The 16,188-nt window shown below is 40.0% G+C and overlaps 1 protein-coding gene across 3 annotated transcripts in view; it reads left to right on the top strand.

The window, feature by feature from the left end:
* The window catches only part of MTAP (methylthioadenosine phosphorylase), a 173,368-nt gene extending 157,444 nt beyond the window's left edge, over positions 1-15,924 (top strand). For all 3 annotated transcript variants that reach the window (XM_072992053.2, XM_020790383.3, XM_078384921.1), the window contains exons 6-8: positions 2,459-2,698; positions 11,658-11,780; positions 13,144-15,924. In XM_072992053.2, the coding sequence (XP_072848154.1) occupies positions 2,459-2,698; positions 11,658-11,780; positions 13,144-13,182 (402 nt within the window). In that variant the 3' untranslated portion in view covers positions 13,183-15,924. The remainder of the gene's footprint in view (positions 1-2,458; positions 2,699-11,657; positions 11,781-13,143) is intronic.
* Positions 15,925-16,188: the final 264 nt, after the last annotated feature.

Here is a 16,188-nt window from a genome sequence, read left to right as displayed (position 1 = left end):
TCCTCTGCCTCCTCCAGCAGCCACCCACTCAAAGGCAGCACTGCAGGAATCCCTGCTCTGCCTTCTTATCTGATTGGCAGCTGGCAGAGGAGGGAAGCATGCACTCGTGCTGGGAGTGGTTGCACATGTGAAGAGGAAGAGAAGAGCAGCACATGCCAGCTGGTGAGTCTTACATAGTTAACAATATAAAATGTTAATAAATATGCACGTAACAAGATACATAAACTCTAATACAGCTTAATGACATTGTATAAGATACACACCAAGCTTGTAGAACATTTGCTTCTCATTTGGTCTGTACCAGCTCCAACGTTAATCCAAAGTGCAAATACAAAAGAAATGGTATCTATTCTCAGCTGGCAGACGAGTCAGGAACAGTGAGATAATCAGCGAGGCAGTGGAGGCTGGCAATAGTAAGGGTAAGAATTCTGTTTTTTCATTTAGCCCAAAAGGGACTAGAGTGTTCAACCTCAATATCCAATCTCCTTCCTCAGTAAGGATCTCTCGTACTTAACAAGAACCATATCCACAACCCAAAATATTAGAACTCTTATTGTGTGGTTGAATTCTGTGAATTGACTGACAAGAGGACTACCCAGTCTTCTATTTATTAAATTAGATGTTCTCCTATCCATGTCTTAAGAGGCCTAGAGGTCTTCCCTATATACAGTTTGTTGTAAGGACAACTTGTGGTATAGATCACTCCCTTAGTATTGCAGTTGGTGAGTTTCTTCGGATTTATACCTTGCCATTCTGTGGATCATTAAATTCCGTCACTGTGGGAGGGGAAGAACCAGGTAGAATGCTTGGGATTTGTGATGGTACTCTGTCTTTAAATTCAATCTTTACTAACTTGAATTCAATCTTTACTAACCTGTACTGCCTCCCGAAACCCTTTTATACTTTCTAAGATGTGCCAATGCCTCTTTATGCATTTCTGCAGTTTGTTAGTGACATGATCATATGTCAGAACACAGTTAACATGATTTTTGGATTCTTTGTTTGTTTGTTTAGAATATTGCTGTGTCTGATATTATTTGGCTTAGTAAAACTATTATCTGTGACCTCATGTGGTTAGCCTCTGTCCCTTGATTTCTCAGTATTGGAGATTCCTGGTCAAAGTCCTCCCTCTTGATGTAGTTCCTTTTCATTCTTAAAAATTGACCATATGGGAGATTTTGACATAGAGATCTAGGATGAGAGCTATCAAAGGGAGTGGCCATGGGATTGCCATGGTCCCAGAAGTACCCAATTTAAGTATTTAGTCCTTTAAAATATGATGCATTGTAGAAATCACCTTTTTGAAGAGAATTTAATCAAATGGTTCAGATAAGCTCAGAGGGTTTATTAGAACAATTCTTTGAATGGCTTAGTACCCTGGATAGCAACATTAAATTTGACACTAATTAGAAATATGACAAGATATATTTCTTAGACTGAAGATATAAATAGTTTGCTTTAAAAAACCATCCCTGTAGAATCTTATTAATTATAAATATGACAAGATATATTTCTTAGGCTGAAGATGTAAATAGTTTGCTTTAAAAAACCATCCCTGTAGAATTTTATTTGTTTTCAAGCTGCTCTTCAGTGTGATTTTCTGTGGTTGGAAAAGGAGATACCAATATTTAAATTGGTGGTGATTTACTGCTATTGAGAGGCACGAGTTCATGGAAGATATTTTCAGGCATTCAAGGTAGGGTTAACCTGACATTCTAGCTAGTAAATTAATAAGGGAGGAAAAGGAGTCAGCTAGACCTACTGTATTTCTTCTTTTCCTCTCTACACAAAGATAGCGTTAGTCTGAAAAAGAAGGTCTCCATTACTTTGCTATGCATGGAAGCTTTCTATATGAAAGGGAACCCTGGAAAATCAGTGTTCCCTGTTGCCTGGAGAAGCTGTATGCGTATTGGATCCTGTCCTTTTTCAGAGTAGTGGTAAGGAGTGCTTTGAAATAAAATTTCATAAATAAATACATTTTCATAAATAAATAAATTTTCTGGGTCTCATCACACATAGACTCCTCACTGAAATTTCCCTCTGCACCAGAGAGATTTTCCAGTTTCCCACAAAAATGAGACCCACAGTCTTGTCCGCCTCCCTTTTTCTGTTCTTTTGCACAAGGGAATAGCCAAATTCTGCACATCTCTTTGTTCTTTCCAGGGAATCGTATGCAGGGAAGGTGGCATTTTTGTAAAGGAATTGTATTTCTTCTTAAAAACAACTATGCAACATCTGAGAAATCCTATAAGACTTTTGGCTGGAAGATAGAGGCTCCACTTTATATCCCCATTTCAGACTGCCTCTTCAAGCTGAGGGGACTAAGGTTTCTTTTCTTCACTTGTTCAAGTTTAACCTGATCCTCAATGTCTCAGGAGGACTTTTAGAGAGAGGGAGCCTATGTGACTTTCTATAAGATGTAATAAACGTATTATCTCGGCTATCTGTATATTTTCAGGTCCTTATGGATGTAGCCAAGAAGCTTGGAATCAAGTGCCACTCGAAAGGGACAGTGATCACAATTGAGGGGCCACGCTTTAGTTCTCGGGCTGAAAGCCTGATGTTTCGGAGCTGGGGAGCAGATGTCATCAATATGACTACAGTCCCCGAAGTGATTTTTGCAAAGGAGGCTGGAATCTGTTATGCCAGCATTGCTATGGCAACTGACTACGACTGCTGGAAAGAACATGAAGAAATGGTGAGTAGAAATCTTTGTTTATTTCTGCCCGATGGTGGTAACTTGGAGTACTGGTGTTTGAGCAATCCTTTCAACTATGTCTAGTCACTGTGCATGTGTATACATGGTTTTCAAAGAAATTAACTGCCCTTTGCCAAATAGATAAGTAGCTGAGTTTCAAATGGGAGAGGTATGTCAGTGAAGAGAGGTGTAACATCGAGGAGTGTCGTCTGTGTGAATCCCACATAGATATGTTAGTGGCAAACTCATTCCCAGCATGTGGAGCTATCATGTCCATTTATTAGAATTATTAGTGCTTCCCAATCTTGGGTCCCCAGATGTTCTGGGACCACAGCTGCCAGAAATACTGGTCAGCTAGTGGTGAAGGGTTCTAGGATTTTTAGTACAAAAACATCTGGGGATCCAAGGTTGGGAACCACTGCACTAGATGGTGGTAATGTCTAGGCTTGGAGGGATCCCAGGATGTGTAGGGAAAAAAATCTTTAAGAGGAGTCAAAAAATTAGGGATGCAAGAACAGCCTGCTGGAACATGTTCAGTGGTGATAGAATAATACCAGTTTTGAAACTGTAACCAGCATCTGAAATGCTCAGGAGGATGAAATCGAATGTCTTTGGTGATACCTCAACAGACTGAAATCTTGAACAAGAGTATTTCACGCTGCAGCATTTTATTGTAGGTCATCCTTGTTAAAAGTGATTTGGATAATTTACCAAAAAATGGCTTTCCTTTATAGCTGAAGTCAAATTGCCACCAAATAGTAGTAGTAGTAACAGTAGTTACAACAGCAACAATGGTGATGAAGATGATGTGCTTCAGTGAGAACATGACATTAGAAATCAGTCTCCTGATGTATCTTCTGTAGCTTCAATTTGGATTTAAAGGTTTATTTTTTGTCATACTTCATGTCTTAAAGCTCAATCACACTTAAGAAAAGAACTCCAGTTATACTGATTCCTTTCATATCTCATATATGTGTGTGCGTGTGTAGCCTCCTATAGCAGTTCAAATAGTAAATTCATTTCTTTCTATTTGAACCGCTATAGGAGGCTACACTGCCTTAATTTTGTATTAATTCATTTTCTCTACTGTTTCTTGGGACAATCAGCCCCGCCATCCTTTTTTTTTTTAAAATAACAAAAGTAATACATTGACATAACAGTAGAGAGGTCTCATTGTTGAAAGGAGGAAGCAGGTTTGGAAAGACTTGCAAAATATCATGAAGAGCAGAGTTTTTAAAAAAAGAGAGAGAAGAGGTTAATACAACACTCCTTTATAATTCAAAGCAGGAAATGTCTCTCTAGTCCTCTTTCACATGCAAGGGAGCGGGGAAGGCTGTGTCCTTCAAGCTGTCTTCTTCTGAGCAATGCATTCCTGTTGTCCCCCCCCCCCCCGGCACCTTTCTTTTTCCCCCTCAGTCCCAAGCAAGAAATGGCCCTTTCTTTTCTGCAAAGTTCTCTTTCTCCACCTGCAAGGGTGCTACTGAGCAATGTATTCAGGTTTGTGTGTGTGTGGCAACTGCTTCAATGTACCAATGTGCCTTTAAAAAGAAAATCAAAACAGGAAGGGTACAAGCGCAGTGGCTATGAAGTGCAAAGGAAATAAATCAACAGCAGTGTTCACACATGTTGAAACGATAAGGAATGAAGCGGTTCATCATCAGTACAATTTAAAACCACCCGGGGGGGGGGATAAACTGGAAATAAACTGCAGGCTGGGAAAAGTATTGGGGTCATGTGTCGTGTGACTGGAAATTTATGAAACAACCTTAAAAAATTGCCATATTGATATAACTGGGGTTCTTTTACTAGGTGTCATCGAACCCTTTATTACTTTACTTGTAGCCAGGAAATTTGCAGGATCAATTGTGAATAGCCAAAATGAATCGTATTGTAGAACTCTCTCCTTTATACATATCATGTCTTGCCCTGTTTACCAAATAACTTAATGAATTGGATGCTAAACCCTGAAAATTTACACTATTTATAAATACGTTTGGTTTCAGTTGTCACAGTATTTTTTTGGTTTTACTGCAGTTGACCTTGCTTTCCCTCTGCAGATATTCCTTTAAAATTTACGCCACTGAATGAGAGCTGCCTAGGCCACTGGTTCTTAACCTTGGGTTACTGAGGAGTTTTGGACTGCAACTCCCAGAAGCCTTCACCACCAACTGTGCTGGCTGGGGTTTCTGGGAGTTGCAGTTTAAAAACATCCGAGTAACAAAGGTTAAGAACCACTGGCCTAGAAGACCCTAATTCAAATGCCATTATTTTAACGAATTCCAGAGAGGCTTGTGAGGCAGTCTTTCAGATGTCATTGTCAGAAAAATTGGGAGAATATTACTAATTATCTATAGGGTTGCTTGAATTAATAGAGAGATAAGAGCACATGAGGTACTTCAAATGGCCGAAAGCACTCTGTCAATGCCTGCCCTTCTGCTGCGGGCCAGATAAGAAATATGTAGATGCTAGAATGTCATTCAGTCACTAGAAATAACGTTTGCTGATGCAGATTTATTAACTGACCAGATGTGAAAATCCAGGTTCCAAATTTAGTGTGTGTCTGAAGGCGTAGTGTGTGCAGATGGCCTTGGAGAAAATCATAGAAATTTAAAAATAAACTACAGTGACTCATGTCATGTAAACACTATTCTTCACATTGCAAGCAGCTGCTTAATATGATTATTCATCCTTCATTTTTCATAGCTTAGACAGAGGGGAAATCGAACCCGTTGTAAGAGATGAATGCTTTATTCAGAACACAAGTGACAACTGCCATTGATAAATATGAAATACTTTAAATGTGCTAGGCCAATAATTACAATGCTATCAACAATTAAACTTTTTTTAAAAGCATCTCTTGAGGTTTAGCTCCAAAGAAAGGTAAATCCACTGTTACCATCAGTGGAATAATGAACTTTATTTGTTTAAAATATTTTTACCCTGCCTTTCTCCTTAAAAAGTACCCAAGAATGGAGAATATAACTTCACTGGTAAAGTTAGCAAGAGATGCTAAAAGCAACAAAAAAATCTCATTTTTATTAATGACTTGGATGAGGGGGTCTGCAAGTGCTTATCAAATTTGCTGATGACACAAAATTTGGTGGAATAGCTAATACTCTGGAAGACAGAAACAAAATTCAAAAAGATCTTGATAGGCTGAAAACAACAGAATGAAATTCAACAGGGATAAATGCAGAGTTCTACACCTGGGGGGGGGAACCAAATGCAAATGTTACCTGTCAGAGCATCTTTCCCCAAGGTCATCTACCTGCTCAATGTCCTCTCAGGCCATGTGTCTCCAAGTAGCCACTCCAAAGGAGGCCAAGAAATCATCCACCAATAAAAGCCTTCTTTGCTGTAGTGCCAATACTTTGGAACCAAGTTCTGGTAGAACTGTGCCTAGCTTCCTCCCTCCCCACATTTAAAAGGCACTTAAAAACACTGGAAAAGAGAAATTAAGGAAGGAGATTACAAAAATGTAGTGGCTGTAGACTTAAAGGAGTGTTCTGTTTGTGGCTTCTAATTAAAGGGATTCTTTCACACATTCATTTTAAGGTACAAATGGTTGGGTGTCCCTTGTGTTGCTGCTGTTATTATTACTGCTGCAGGACCTGCATCGGTCCAGATAGGCGGGGTATAAATCAAATAAATAAATAAATAAATGGTGGTTGCAGAATTTGCAAAAATAGCTAGAGGGATTCATGGAACCTGCAGGTCACCCACGGTACTATAGATGATGGCCCTAAAAGAGAAACCTGCAACTGTATATTACATATCTTGGAAGAGTCTATGTCTCTGCACAAACAGATATGTATACAGTGGTGCCCTGCTTGACGATTACCTCGTTAGATGAGGAAATCGCTTAATGACGCAATCGCAAAACAATGTTTTAAATGGGAAAAATCGCTTCACAATGATCGGTTTCCTGCTTCGCTTTACAACGATCAGAAAACAGCTGATCATCGGGTTTCAAAATGGCCGCCTGCTGTTTAAATGGCTCCCTGCTGTGCTTAGGATGTATTCCTCACATTACAGGCACCAGAAAATGGCTGCCCTATGGAGGATCTTCGCTGGACGCTGAGGTATTTCGCCCATTGGAACGCATTGAGCAGTTTTCAATGTGTTTCGATGGGCTTTTTCATTTCGCTTGACGAGGATTTCGCTTAACAGCAATTTGAACGGAACAGATTATCCTCGTCAAGTGAGGCACCACTGTATATAGAGAAATATCTATAGAGTGAAAGATGAAAGTATTGGTAAGATTGTTCTAATTAACAGTTTTAATTCTAAAATTGGAACCATTTTCCTTAAAATCGTGGAGTTTAATAGCCAGAAAGTTTAGGGGCAATTCATATTTGCAAAATTCTCAGCTATATATCCTGCATTTCTCAGAAACCAGTGATGTCAGAATAAGTCTGTTGTAACTGAGAGATGTTAATTTTGGCTCAAGTAATCATTTGAGGTGATTTGTTGTTGTTTAGCTTAGTCCAGATTGGGTGCTCATATTCATGAATTTTGGGTAAAGGGTGTAAGATGTAGATGCAAGACCTTCCACATATTTGTGAACACAGCTTACTCGCCACAGAACAGACCTGGGCCGGCCCACGGACAGTTTTGAACATCAAAACCATTTATAGCTTTTTGTCTAAAGTTGATCAGTGGCTTATCTTTAACAAACCGCAAAAACCTCTTTAGTATTTGTGAAGATTAACAAGTTTAAAATAAAAACAATCATAACATCACTGTTTCATTTTATTTTTAAGTAAAGTTGGTTTGGCCCTCGAACACAGTTCAGATTTTTCATGTGCCCCCCTATAGAAAGTAATTGCTCACCCCTGCCACAGAAGCTTAGATATTAATTCACCCACTAAGGATGATCAAATGAGGAACTCATGGACAAAAATCACACTCTCAGTGCTTCATTTAATGCCAAATGTACTCTTAAAGGAAAAACTAGGGAAGGCAGGCTTTTTTTAAAAAAAATTGTCCCTGGGCATTATGGACGGGACCATGAGAGAATGGTCTCTCATTCCGTTAGAATGCTGTCTTTATTAGTTACATTTCTATCTTGCCTTTCCTCTAGTGAGCTAGAGGGAGTTAATATGGTTCTTCTTCTTTTCCCTGCTTAAACCTCACAACAGTCCTCCAAGGAAGGTAGAGCTGAGAAACACTAACTGGCCCAAGATTAGGCCAGAGAAATGCATGGCCCCTTGGAAGATCGACCTTTGACATCCCAAGGCTCAATCCAACATTCATATCTATAAGCTGTTAATTCTTTTCTAGATAATTAGAGGAGATGCATGTTGTGTTTTTGAACTTCAGCTCCCACAATTCCTTATGTACTTCCTGGGGAGTGCTGAGAGCTGTAGTCAAAAATTTCACATATGCTCTCACCTCGTAACAATTAGCAACAGAGGAGGAATAAGTGTTAGAAATTCTGCAGAGTCTGATGGTGGGTTGTTGCTCTGCTTTGTGTTTTTTTGGAGTTTTGTTTTTTTCTTTGTATAAAAATTTAGATTTTCAACATAGGGAAATTAGGCTGCAACTCTGTATGCAATTGTTCCCACCTGTCCCTTTGTTGTTTCACCAAGTAAAGGGCACAACCTACATGTCGTGTTGCTGCCACCAGTTGATTACATCAACATTGTTTATTATTAATCACAGAGGTCCAGGTAATGTGTCATTTTAAAAAGAACCAAATAGAAGTTGTTTATTATTACAGGCAATGAAGGTACAATCAGTGTTGTTAACTCTTAACAAAACATCCTACTTCATCCACTCTCAACTGCCAACTCTCTCTCCACCCCAAACTCCCCAAACAACAATCCTCAAATCTAACTAACCCTCTCTCCTCCTCCTGCAGAGACTCTTATATCTTGTGACTCTACCTCTCCAGCACTCTCATTAGTCCATGCAGATAGTATATTCATGACCTGGGCGGACACCACAGCAATGTACCTATGAGAAAATCCAATTGCACTCAATAAGGATTACTTCTGAGTAGACCCAACAAGGATTATATAGTAGGTCCCCCTTATCCATGCGATCAGTATCTGCTGATTTACGTATCCGCTGTCTGAAAATATAAAAATATTAAAAGAAAAATCTCCAAAATATGTATTTTTAATGGTGAAGGTACCAGACAAAGCTACTAGAGGGAGCCAGAGACCATGATATGTATAGCGTCCTCTATAATCTGTGTTTTCCAGTATCGGGGGGGGGGGGCTTGGGACTGATCCCTTGGAGTGCAGGGGTCCTTCTTTACTTTCCCAGTAAAAGGCATTTACTCCTCTATCTTTAGCTAGTAATATATACCTATTACATTAGTTACCCTCTGATATCTTGCCTTTTCTCCAGTAAGCCAGTAAGCATGGTTCTCCTGATCCCCTCTTTAACCTCACAACACCTGTGAGGCAAGCCATGCTGAGAGAGCGGCTGGCCCAGGGTCACCCAACCAGGTTTGCAGCTCATGAATGACTCGATGTTCTGAGATTCTGGGCACTACAAGAAAAGGTTAACATACAGTAATGATTTCGTTCTCTTCCTTCTGCCCAAGCCTTTCTGTGGAGAAAGAGCAAAGATGTCTTGATGCTCCATGTTAAACCTTGTATCAGTTTGGAAAGAGGCCATTCTTCAAACTGGAAAACTGTATGAGATCAATTCAAGTGGAAAAATATTCTGCCTAGGGCAGGCTGAACCAGTACGTTGTGATATTACAGATTACACTTTAGGCTGCCTTTGAGTTAGTGTTGCATGTCACAATTTATTGTTGATGGATTTAGAGGTTGTGCGTTGGATTGTAATTGGGCAGGAAAGGGGTAGGCCTGGAAGAAAGTTTGATCCCTTGTTCCTCTGCTACCATGATGCCAAAATTCTTCCTCCAAGGCAAGGTCTGTTGTTGCAAAGAGCAGTTATAGGGGCAGCTTTTGTTACAATTGGGGCAAAGTGGGGAGAGGGTTCATTGCATTTCCGCTTACCACCTTCCTCCTGATTATTTTGGAACTGAAAACGAGTGACATTAAGAATAATACAATACTCAGCAGAATCCTACTGATTTGTTGTGCTTGCGTAAATGCAGTAGTAAATTGCAAGTAGTTAGCAAGTTACTGCTTGCATTCCTCATTAATGCCAGTCATGCTGTACGGTGTGAAACAAGGAATATAAGTGGCTGCTGATTAGCTAGCAGCAGTTTGCCAATGTGATTTATTCAATTGCACGTATTCTGGGCAGTGCATTTAAATGGGAATTATATCGGGGCAAGTAAAAACATGCTGAACTCATAGGCAGAGGTGTAATTTACTATTTTGTCCTTAAGAGGAAGACCAAATTGGGAGACAGATTAGTATTGATGTGTGTGAGAGAGATGTGGAAAAAGTTATGTGTGGCTATATGCGCCATGGCTTACATGCTTGTTGTCACGTACTCATGTATTGTACCATGTTTGTTGCTGGGCAGAATATACACAACACCATTTTAGTTATGTAACCTACAGTTATGTTATGTAACCTACAACATAATAAAAGGAGGTGCCAGGCATCGCTGGGTAAAGTGGACAGAGTGAACAGTGATGAGTGTTCCTATACTTCAGCCGATGACCCTGAGCACGCTTTGAATCTGATTACTAGACTGCAGTCTCATCCTTTTCAGAGATCTCTCCCTCCGGACCCTTTCAGGGATCTCTCCTTTCACCACAGATTGCCGGAATAGGATTCCGACAGTTATGTATTGCGATGTGATATCCAATGTGGTATAGTGGATGATCTGATGGACCAGGGTTCAGGAAGCCTGGGTTTGAATTCATGCTTGGTCATGGAAATTCACTTCAACTTCATTGGCTACCGGTTCGTTTCTGCATCGACTTAAAGGTTATGATGATAACATTCAAGGACCTTGGTATCTAGCAGAACGCCTGCTTCCAGCCAGATCTGTCCGTAATATCTGTTCTTCACAGGCAGGACGGTTGAGGGCCTTGACCCCGAAGGAGGCCCAGAGGGTAAGAACAAGGAGCCGGGCCTTCTCAGTGGTTGCCCCCTGCCTGTGGAACAATCTGCCCATGGAGATACGCCTGACACCCTCGTTGTATGGGTTTAAACGAGCATTGAAAACTTGGCTCTTCCGTCAGGCTTTCCCTGAGCATTAAGTTGCTGATATCTCTGCTTCCCTTTTATCATCCTTTTTTGCCATCCTTTCATCATCCTTTCTACCATCTTTATAGCCATCTGTTTTAATTTATCCTGCTAGTTATTGTATCTGTTGAATGTTTGTATTATTTTATTCTTACTGTGTTTTAATATTGTGTTTGTCTTGTTAGCCATCCAGAGTGGCTCGGCTGCCAGGTGGTGTGGGATATAAATTATTTACTTAACTTATATGCCGCCCGCTCTACCCAAAGGTCTCTGGGCAGCTTACAACAATAAAAATACAATAAAAAAGATAAAACAATTAAAATACAATTAAAATATATACTCTAAAAATTGCCATCAGGACCCACAGTTAATATTATTTCAATTAAAAGCCTTCTGGAACAGGAAGATTTTTGACCTGGTGCTGAAATGTCATCAGCGTCGGCGCCAGATGAATCTCAATAAATAAACTGAGAGGGGCAGAACTGGTAAAACCACTCCTTACATAACTCACTTACCTTGAAAGCCCTATTAGAGTCATTCTAACTTGATTCCAACTTGATGGCACGTAACATTGTTCTGTGTGCATTTGTCAGAAAAGCTTTTGTCTTCTTAAATGTTGGTTTGAACATATCTAGGATGTGATTGTGCTCTTCTGTGTATCTTTACCCAGATGTAAGCTTTACTGAGTTTGGTGAGATTTACTTCCAGATAAGTGTGTATAATAGGAAGGGCCACCTGAGCATCCCTCTTATTCTGAGAAAGCCTGCTATAAAAGCAAAGAAATCAGTGTTAAGTAAATGAGTTTGATCACTGGCCTGTTATTGTCTTTGCAGGTATCGGTAGACAAAGTGCTGAAGACATTGAAGGAAAATGCTAATAAAGCAACAAGTTTACTACTTACTACAATTCCTCAGATTGGGTCCATGGACTGGGCAGAGACCATGCAGAACCTCAAAGTAATGTTACATTTTTTGCTTTCTTTCTTTGTCATATTGGTGTCCTGGTGCTTCAGCAGGTATTTCTTACCGTAGATAAAATATTTGCAAACAAGATAGAATCATTCAGGGCAGCAACATTTAAAGAACAGCAAAAGTAATTTTCTGTGCAGCAGCAAATAAAAATATCTGTCTAAAGTTCAGAACCTGAAAGCAGCACAATTCATAGGAGCAATGGAAAAATAGAATTTTGACTGAAAATATCTGGGCTGTTTTTTTTACAGCTACAAGAAGGTCATGAATAGACACCCTATGTACAGACCACCAAGGAGGGACATGCCACAGATCTACCACAGAGAAGTCCTGGTTTTTCTATAGCAGTACCTATAGGAAAGGGAGCAGATAGCCCTTAAGGGTACTTTGGACTATGGTGGCTTACAGGGGAAGGGAACAGGGCTCCTGTACCTTTAGTAGAGGTGTGGAAGATCGAATGTATAGGAGCCCTGTTCTTTTCTCACGGGACCACTTTGCCCCTGGATATATGCTTTAGACATTTATGCTTTAGATATTTAATGTTGGCAGCATGATTTGCCCCAGTAATGTGTGGGAGGCCAGTGAAATCATGCTGAAATTCATACAGAATGTTCCAGACCTCTGCAAAATAATCCACCTGTTTATATGTGTAGATATTCTTCTGTGTAGCTGAATTCATCACAACTGTATATAGAATAGTATAAAGCCTACAGAAAGTGAAGGAACCTAGTAGAGCATGCTTTTTCTGAACATCTCCACAGGTAGCTTGTGCGGAAATCTTAAATTGCTCATTCTCTGCAAAAATACAATTAGGGTAGAAAGTATGATTGCTGTAGCTTCCCTTGCATTCATTTTGAACTTGCAAAAAATCTGGTGAATTCAATCCCAGGTCCAGGCTTTTTATATGAAGTAAAAAACAGCTCCAGTGGACATGTTTCTAATGTATTTCATTGTTTTATTTGGCATTTTCTGGTTTATAACAAAGCTTTCTCTCCCTCTGTGTGTGTGTGTACACACTTGTGCACCAGTTTTGTTTTCACATACACACAAACACACATTCAGACAGTTATGACTTTTTACTAACTAAGAATCATGTTGGAAAATTAATGTGTAACCCGAACAGTTGTAAACAGGTAAACGAGAACTGGAACAAAATTTGTTTTAACAAATCTGTAGCATTTTTACTTTACAGGAACTTTTTTTTTTTGCCGTATATCGGGCCCCAAAATAGTCCATACCATTCTTTGGTGATGTGTATTTGTAAAGTTTGTTTCTTGTAACAGTTAAAAGCCTTAGGAGAATTGCTTACAGAGTGTGTTTTGTTTTCTGCGTACTGGATTTTGTGTTTCAGAATTCCGTGCAGTTGTCTGTTATTCTGCCGAAACATTAAAAGCATGAGAAGACATTCAAGACACATGAGACATATCTTCTGAGAACTCGACAACACCCTGAAAAATATGGTTATACATGTCACATCATTCATTCTTGTCATGCTTCTTGTTTGGGCATAAAATCTTGCCAAGATGAAGGACCAGACCATCCCCACGAGGCTAGGAGCCAATTCATTATGAGACATGACCTTCTGGAGAATAGGAGTTTAATAGTATATACTTAGCAATCATACTTTAGAGACCAGAGGTTTAAAAATATGGTATCAAGGGCTAAGCTTCAGATTCACCTTATGAGCTCATCACTCATCTTGAAGAAGCAAAGGCAAGGTTATTATACAGAATCATAGAGTAATGGAATTGGAAGAGGCCTATAAGGCCATTGAGCCCAATCCCCTGCTCAATGCAGGAATCCAATTCAAAGCAGATCTGACAAGTGGTTGTCCAGTTTTCTCTTGATTGCCTCTAGTTTTTTTTCCTAAAAAAAAGAAAAAAGAATGCCTCTAGTGCTGGAGCGCTCACCACCTCCCAAGGTCATTGACTCCGCTGTCGTACTGCTGTAACAGTTAAGACCTAATTTTTTTTCTAATACTCAGCCTAAATCTGTCTTCCCATAGCTTGAGGCCATTGTTACATGGCCTGCACTCTGGGATGAAAACACATCCTGCCCCTCCTTTGCATCAGTTTCTTCGTATATGTGCTCTTAACTGCTGCACATGGAAGGAACCTCAGGAAGCCAAAATCAAGAGATATGTAGTTTATAGGACTTCTTTCAATTTCACTCTTTTTTCCTAAAAATGTAATGGTTTATAATAGAGTTTGGCTGAATAATGTTTTGGTAATGAATATTATCATCATTTGTACCTTTACTTACATAAAAATATATTCAGTTTTTCTTTTCTTTTCAGAAGAACAGTTGCCTTCTGGACAGGGATTTTGATATTTGTTTACATTTAGAATGCCTTTCTGGTTGAAACTAGCAAAGCCCTGACAGTATGTGGTTTTGTATTTTTAGCCAAAATGGTTTTGGCTTTTTTTCCAGTGGGGAGATGAGGTTAGTTTGAAGGTCTTCCTTCTCTTGCTCTGATTATGTCATTCCTTTTTTCTTATGTGCCTTTGTCCCAGTGTTCTGGACTTCATGAGTTAAATTTTTGTCCATTTTGTATTTAAATTTTTTTATACTGGTATTTGTTTAATGAATTTTCCAATTAAGTAACATTATGTGTACCTTCTAAAAATGTTCCAGGTTTCTTTCTGGAAGAAAAGCAGGATATTGGTTCTTACAATAAAGAATAGATGAATATATTTGAAAAATATCTTGGGCACAATCATGTCCTTCCCTCCCACAGGTCCTGAGAGTAGACTGTGGAGGAACTCCATGAAGAACTCAAGAATAGGTATCTTCTGGTTATTGTGGGTTTTTCAGGTTCTTTGGCCGTGTTCTGAAGGTTGTTCTTCCTGGTGTTTCGCCAGTCTCATGCCATGGACAGAGTTCCTACTCCAGTCCTCTGAAGATGCCAGCTACAGAGACTGGTGAAACATCAGGAAGAACAACCTTCAGAACACAGCCAAACAGCCCAAAAAACCCACAACAACCATCAGATCCCAGCTGTGAAAGCCTTCAAGAATAGCTATCTTCCACCAGCAGTTTGTTGCCTCTTGAGGGTGCTGCATTCCTCCACATATGCTGCAAGGCCCAAGTGTCCCCTTCCATATACCTGTCCTTTCTTGCTCTAGAGGAAAGACTGGGGAACCTTTGGTTCTCCAGATGCCCTGGACTGCTTTTTCCACAACCCTTCGCAACTGGCAAGGCTGTTGTCTCAGTAGGGAGTTGTCCACAGGGCCTAATGTCCCCTTCCCATGGGCTTAACACCAGTTCAGCAGCCATCTTCTGCTCAGGTCCCAACAGTAAGTTCCTCCTGGCAAGAACAAATGTGCCCAAAGACAGAAGTGGTGGCTCTTTTTACATCCTTCATTGCAAGCCACCAGAGGAGGGTTGTCTTCAAAGTGAGCACTAACGCTGTGTTGGTCCTGCTTTCACAGAAATGGCAAGAAGGAGTTGTGCTTCTTGCTGCTGAGATGCCATTTATAGAGGGAAGAAGTTATTCCTGCCCTCTGAGGAAACCGTTTCTGTTGCAGTGACACCATGATTGGAATCCAGGCTGGCCCCATGACCTGCTGCTTCCTGAGGCAAAAAACTGGGATCCTCCTGCCCCTGGTCTCCATGTGCAGAAGACAGTATCTTCGTGTTGTTTCACAGGCAGTGTGATAACATCACCCACAGGCTTGAGAGTGGCCAGTTAGCTTGAGGAAGGGGGACACGGAAGAGGCTGGTTGAAGAGTTAGGGAATACTGAGCGAGGTCTACTGCTGTCACCTCTCTGGCATCTGCTGCCAGAGGCATCTGCCTCACTTTACCTAATGGTAGAGCCAGCTCTGTTTAGAAAGCTGTAGTTTTGTGGTAACAGAATTCTGAGTATTATCTTCAGCATCATGGAAGCCTCATTCTGACTTCCTGTATTTTGAAGCACCATGCATGTGGGGGCGGGGGTTGATGATGATCAACTGATTTGTTTGAAGATCATTATTCTGATTCCTTTTGAATTTTACTGATGAATGTATACATTGATCACACAGATACGTTCTTAAAGTTTATTTTTCGACTGCCTATATTTGGTGTTCACATTTGCCTTTAAGAAAAGAACCTGCTGCTGCTTGTAACAAATAAAACCAAATGTAACCTCCCCTCTATGTGTCATGCTTTTTAAACATAACACATATATAGGCTTACTATTTAGGTTATTCTGGATGAGAGGTTATTATTTTGTTGAAATGTAAACTGAGTTATTTTACATATTCTGCTGCTTGGAGATCAGATTAAAATGAAAGCAGTACCTGGCCACCACCCACCTGTGAAAAAAGGACACAAAGGTTGCTTTCTGTATCTGGATATTTCTGTTATATAAAATATATAATAGTGTATATTACACACACATATAAAACATTTTC

This window comes from Pogona vitticeps, chromosome 2 (assembly GCF_051106095.1).
Source record: "Pogona vitticeps strain Pit_001003342236 chromosome 2, PviZW2.1, whole genome shotgun sequence".
NCBI lineage: Eukaryota > Metazoa > Chordata > Lepidosauria > Squamata > Agamidae > Pogona > Pogona vitticeps.
This window is presented reverse-complemented; position numbering and strand designations above follow the sequence as displayed.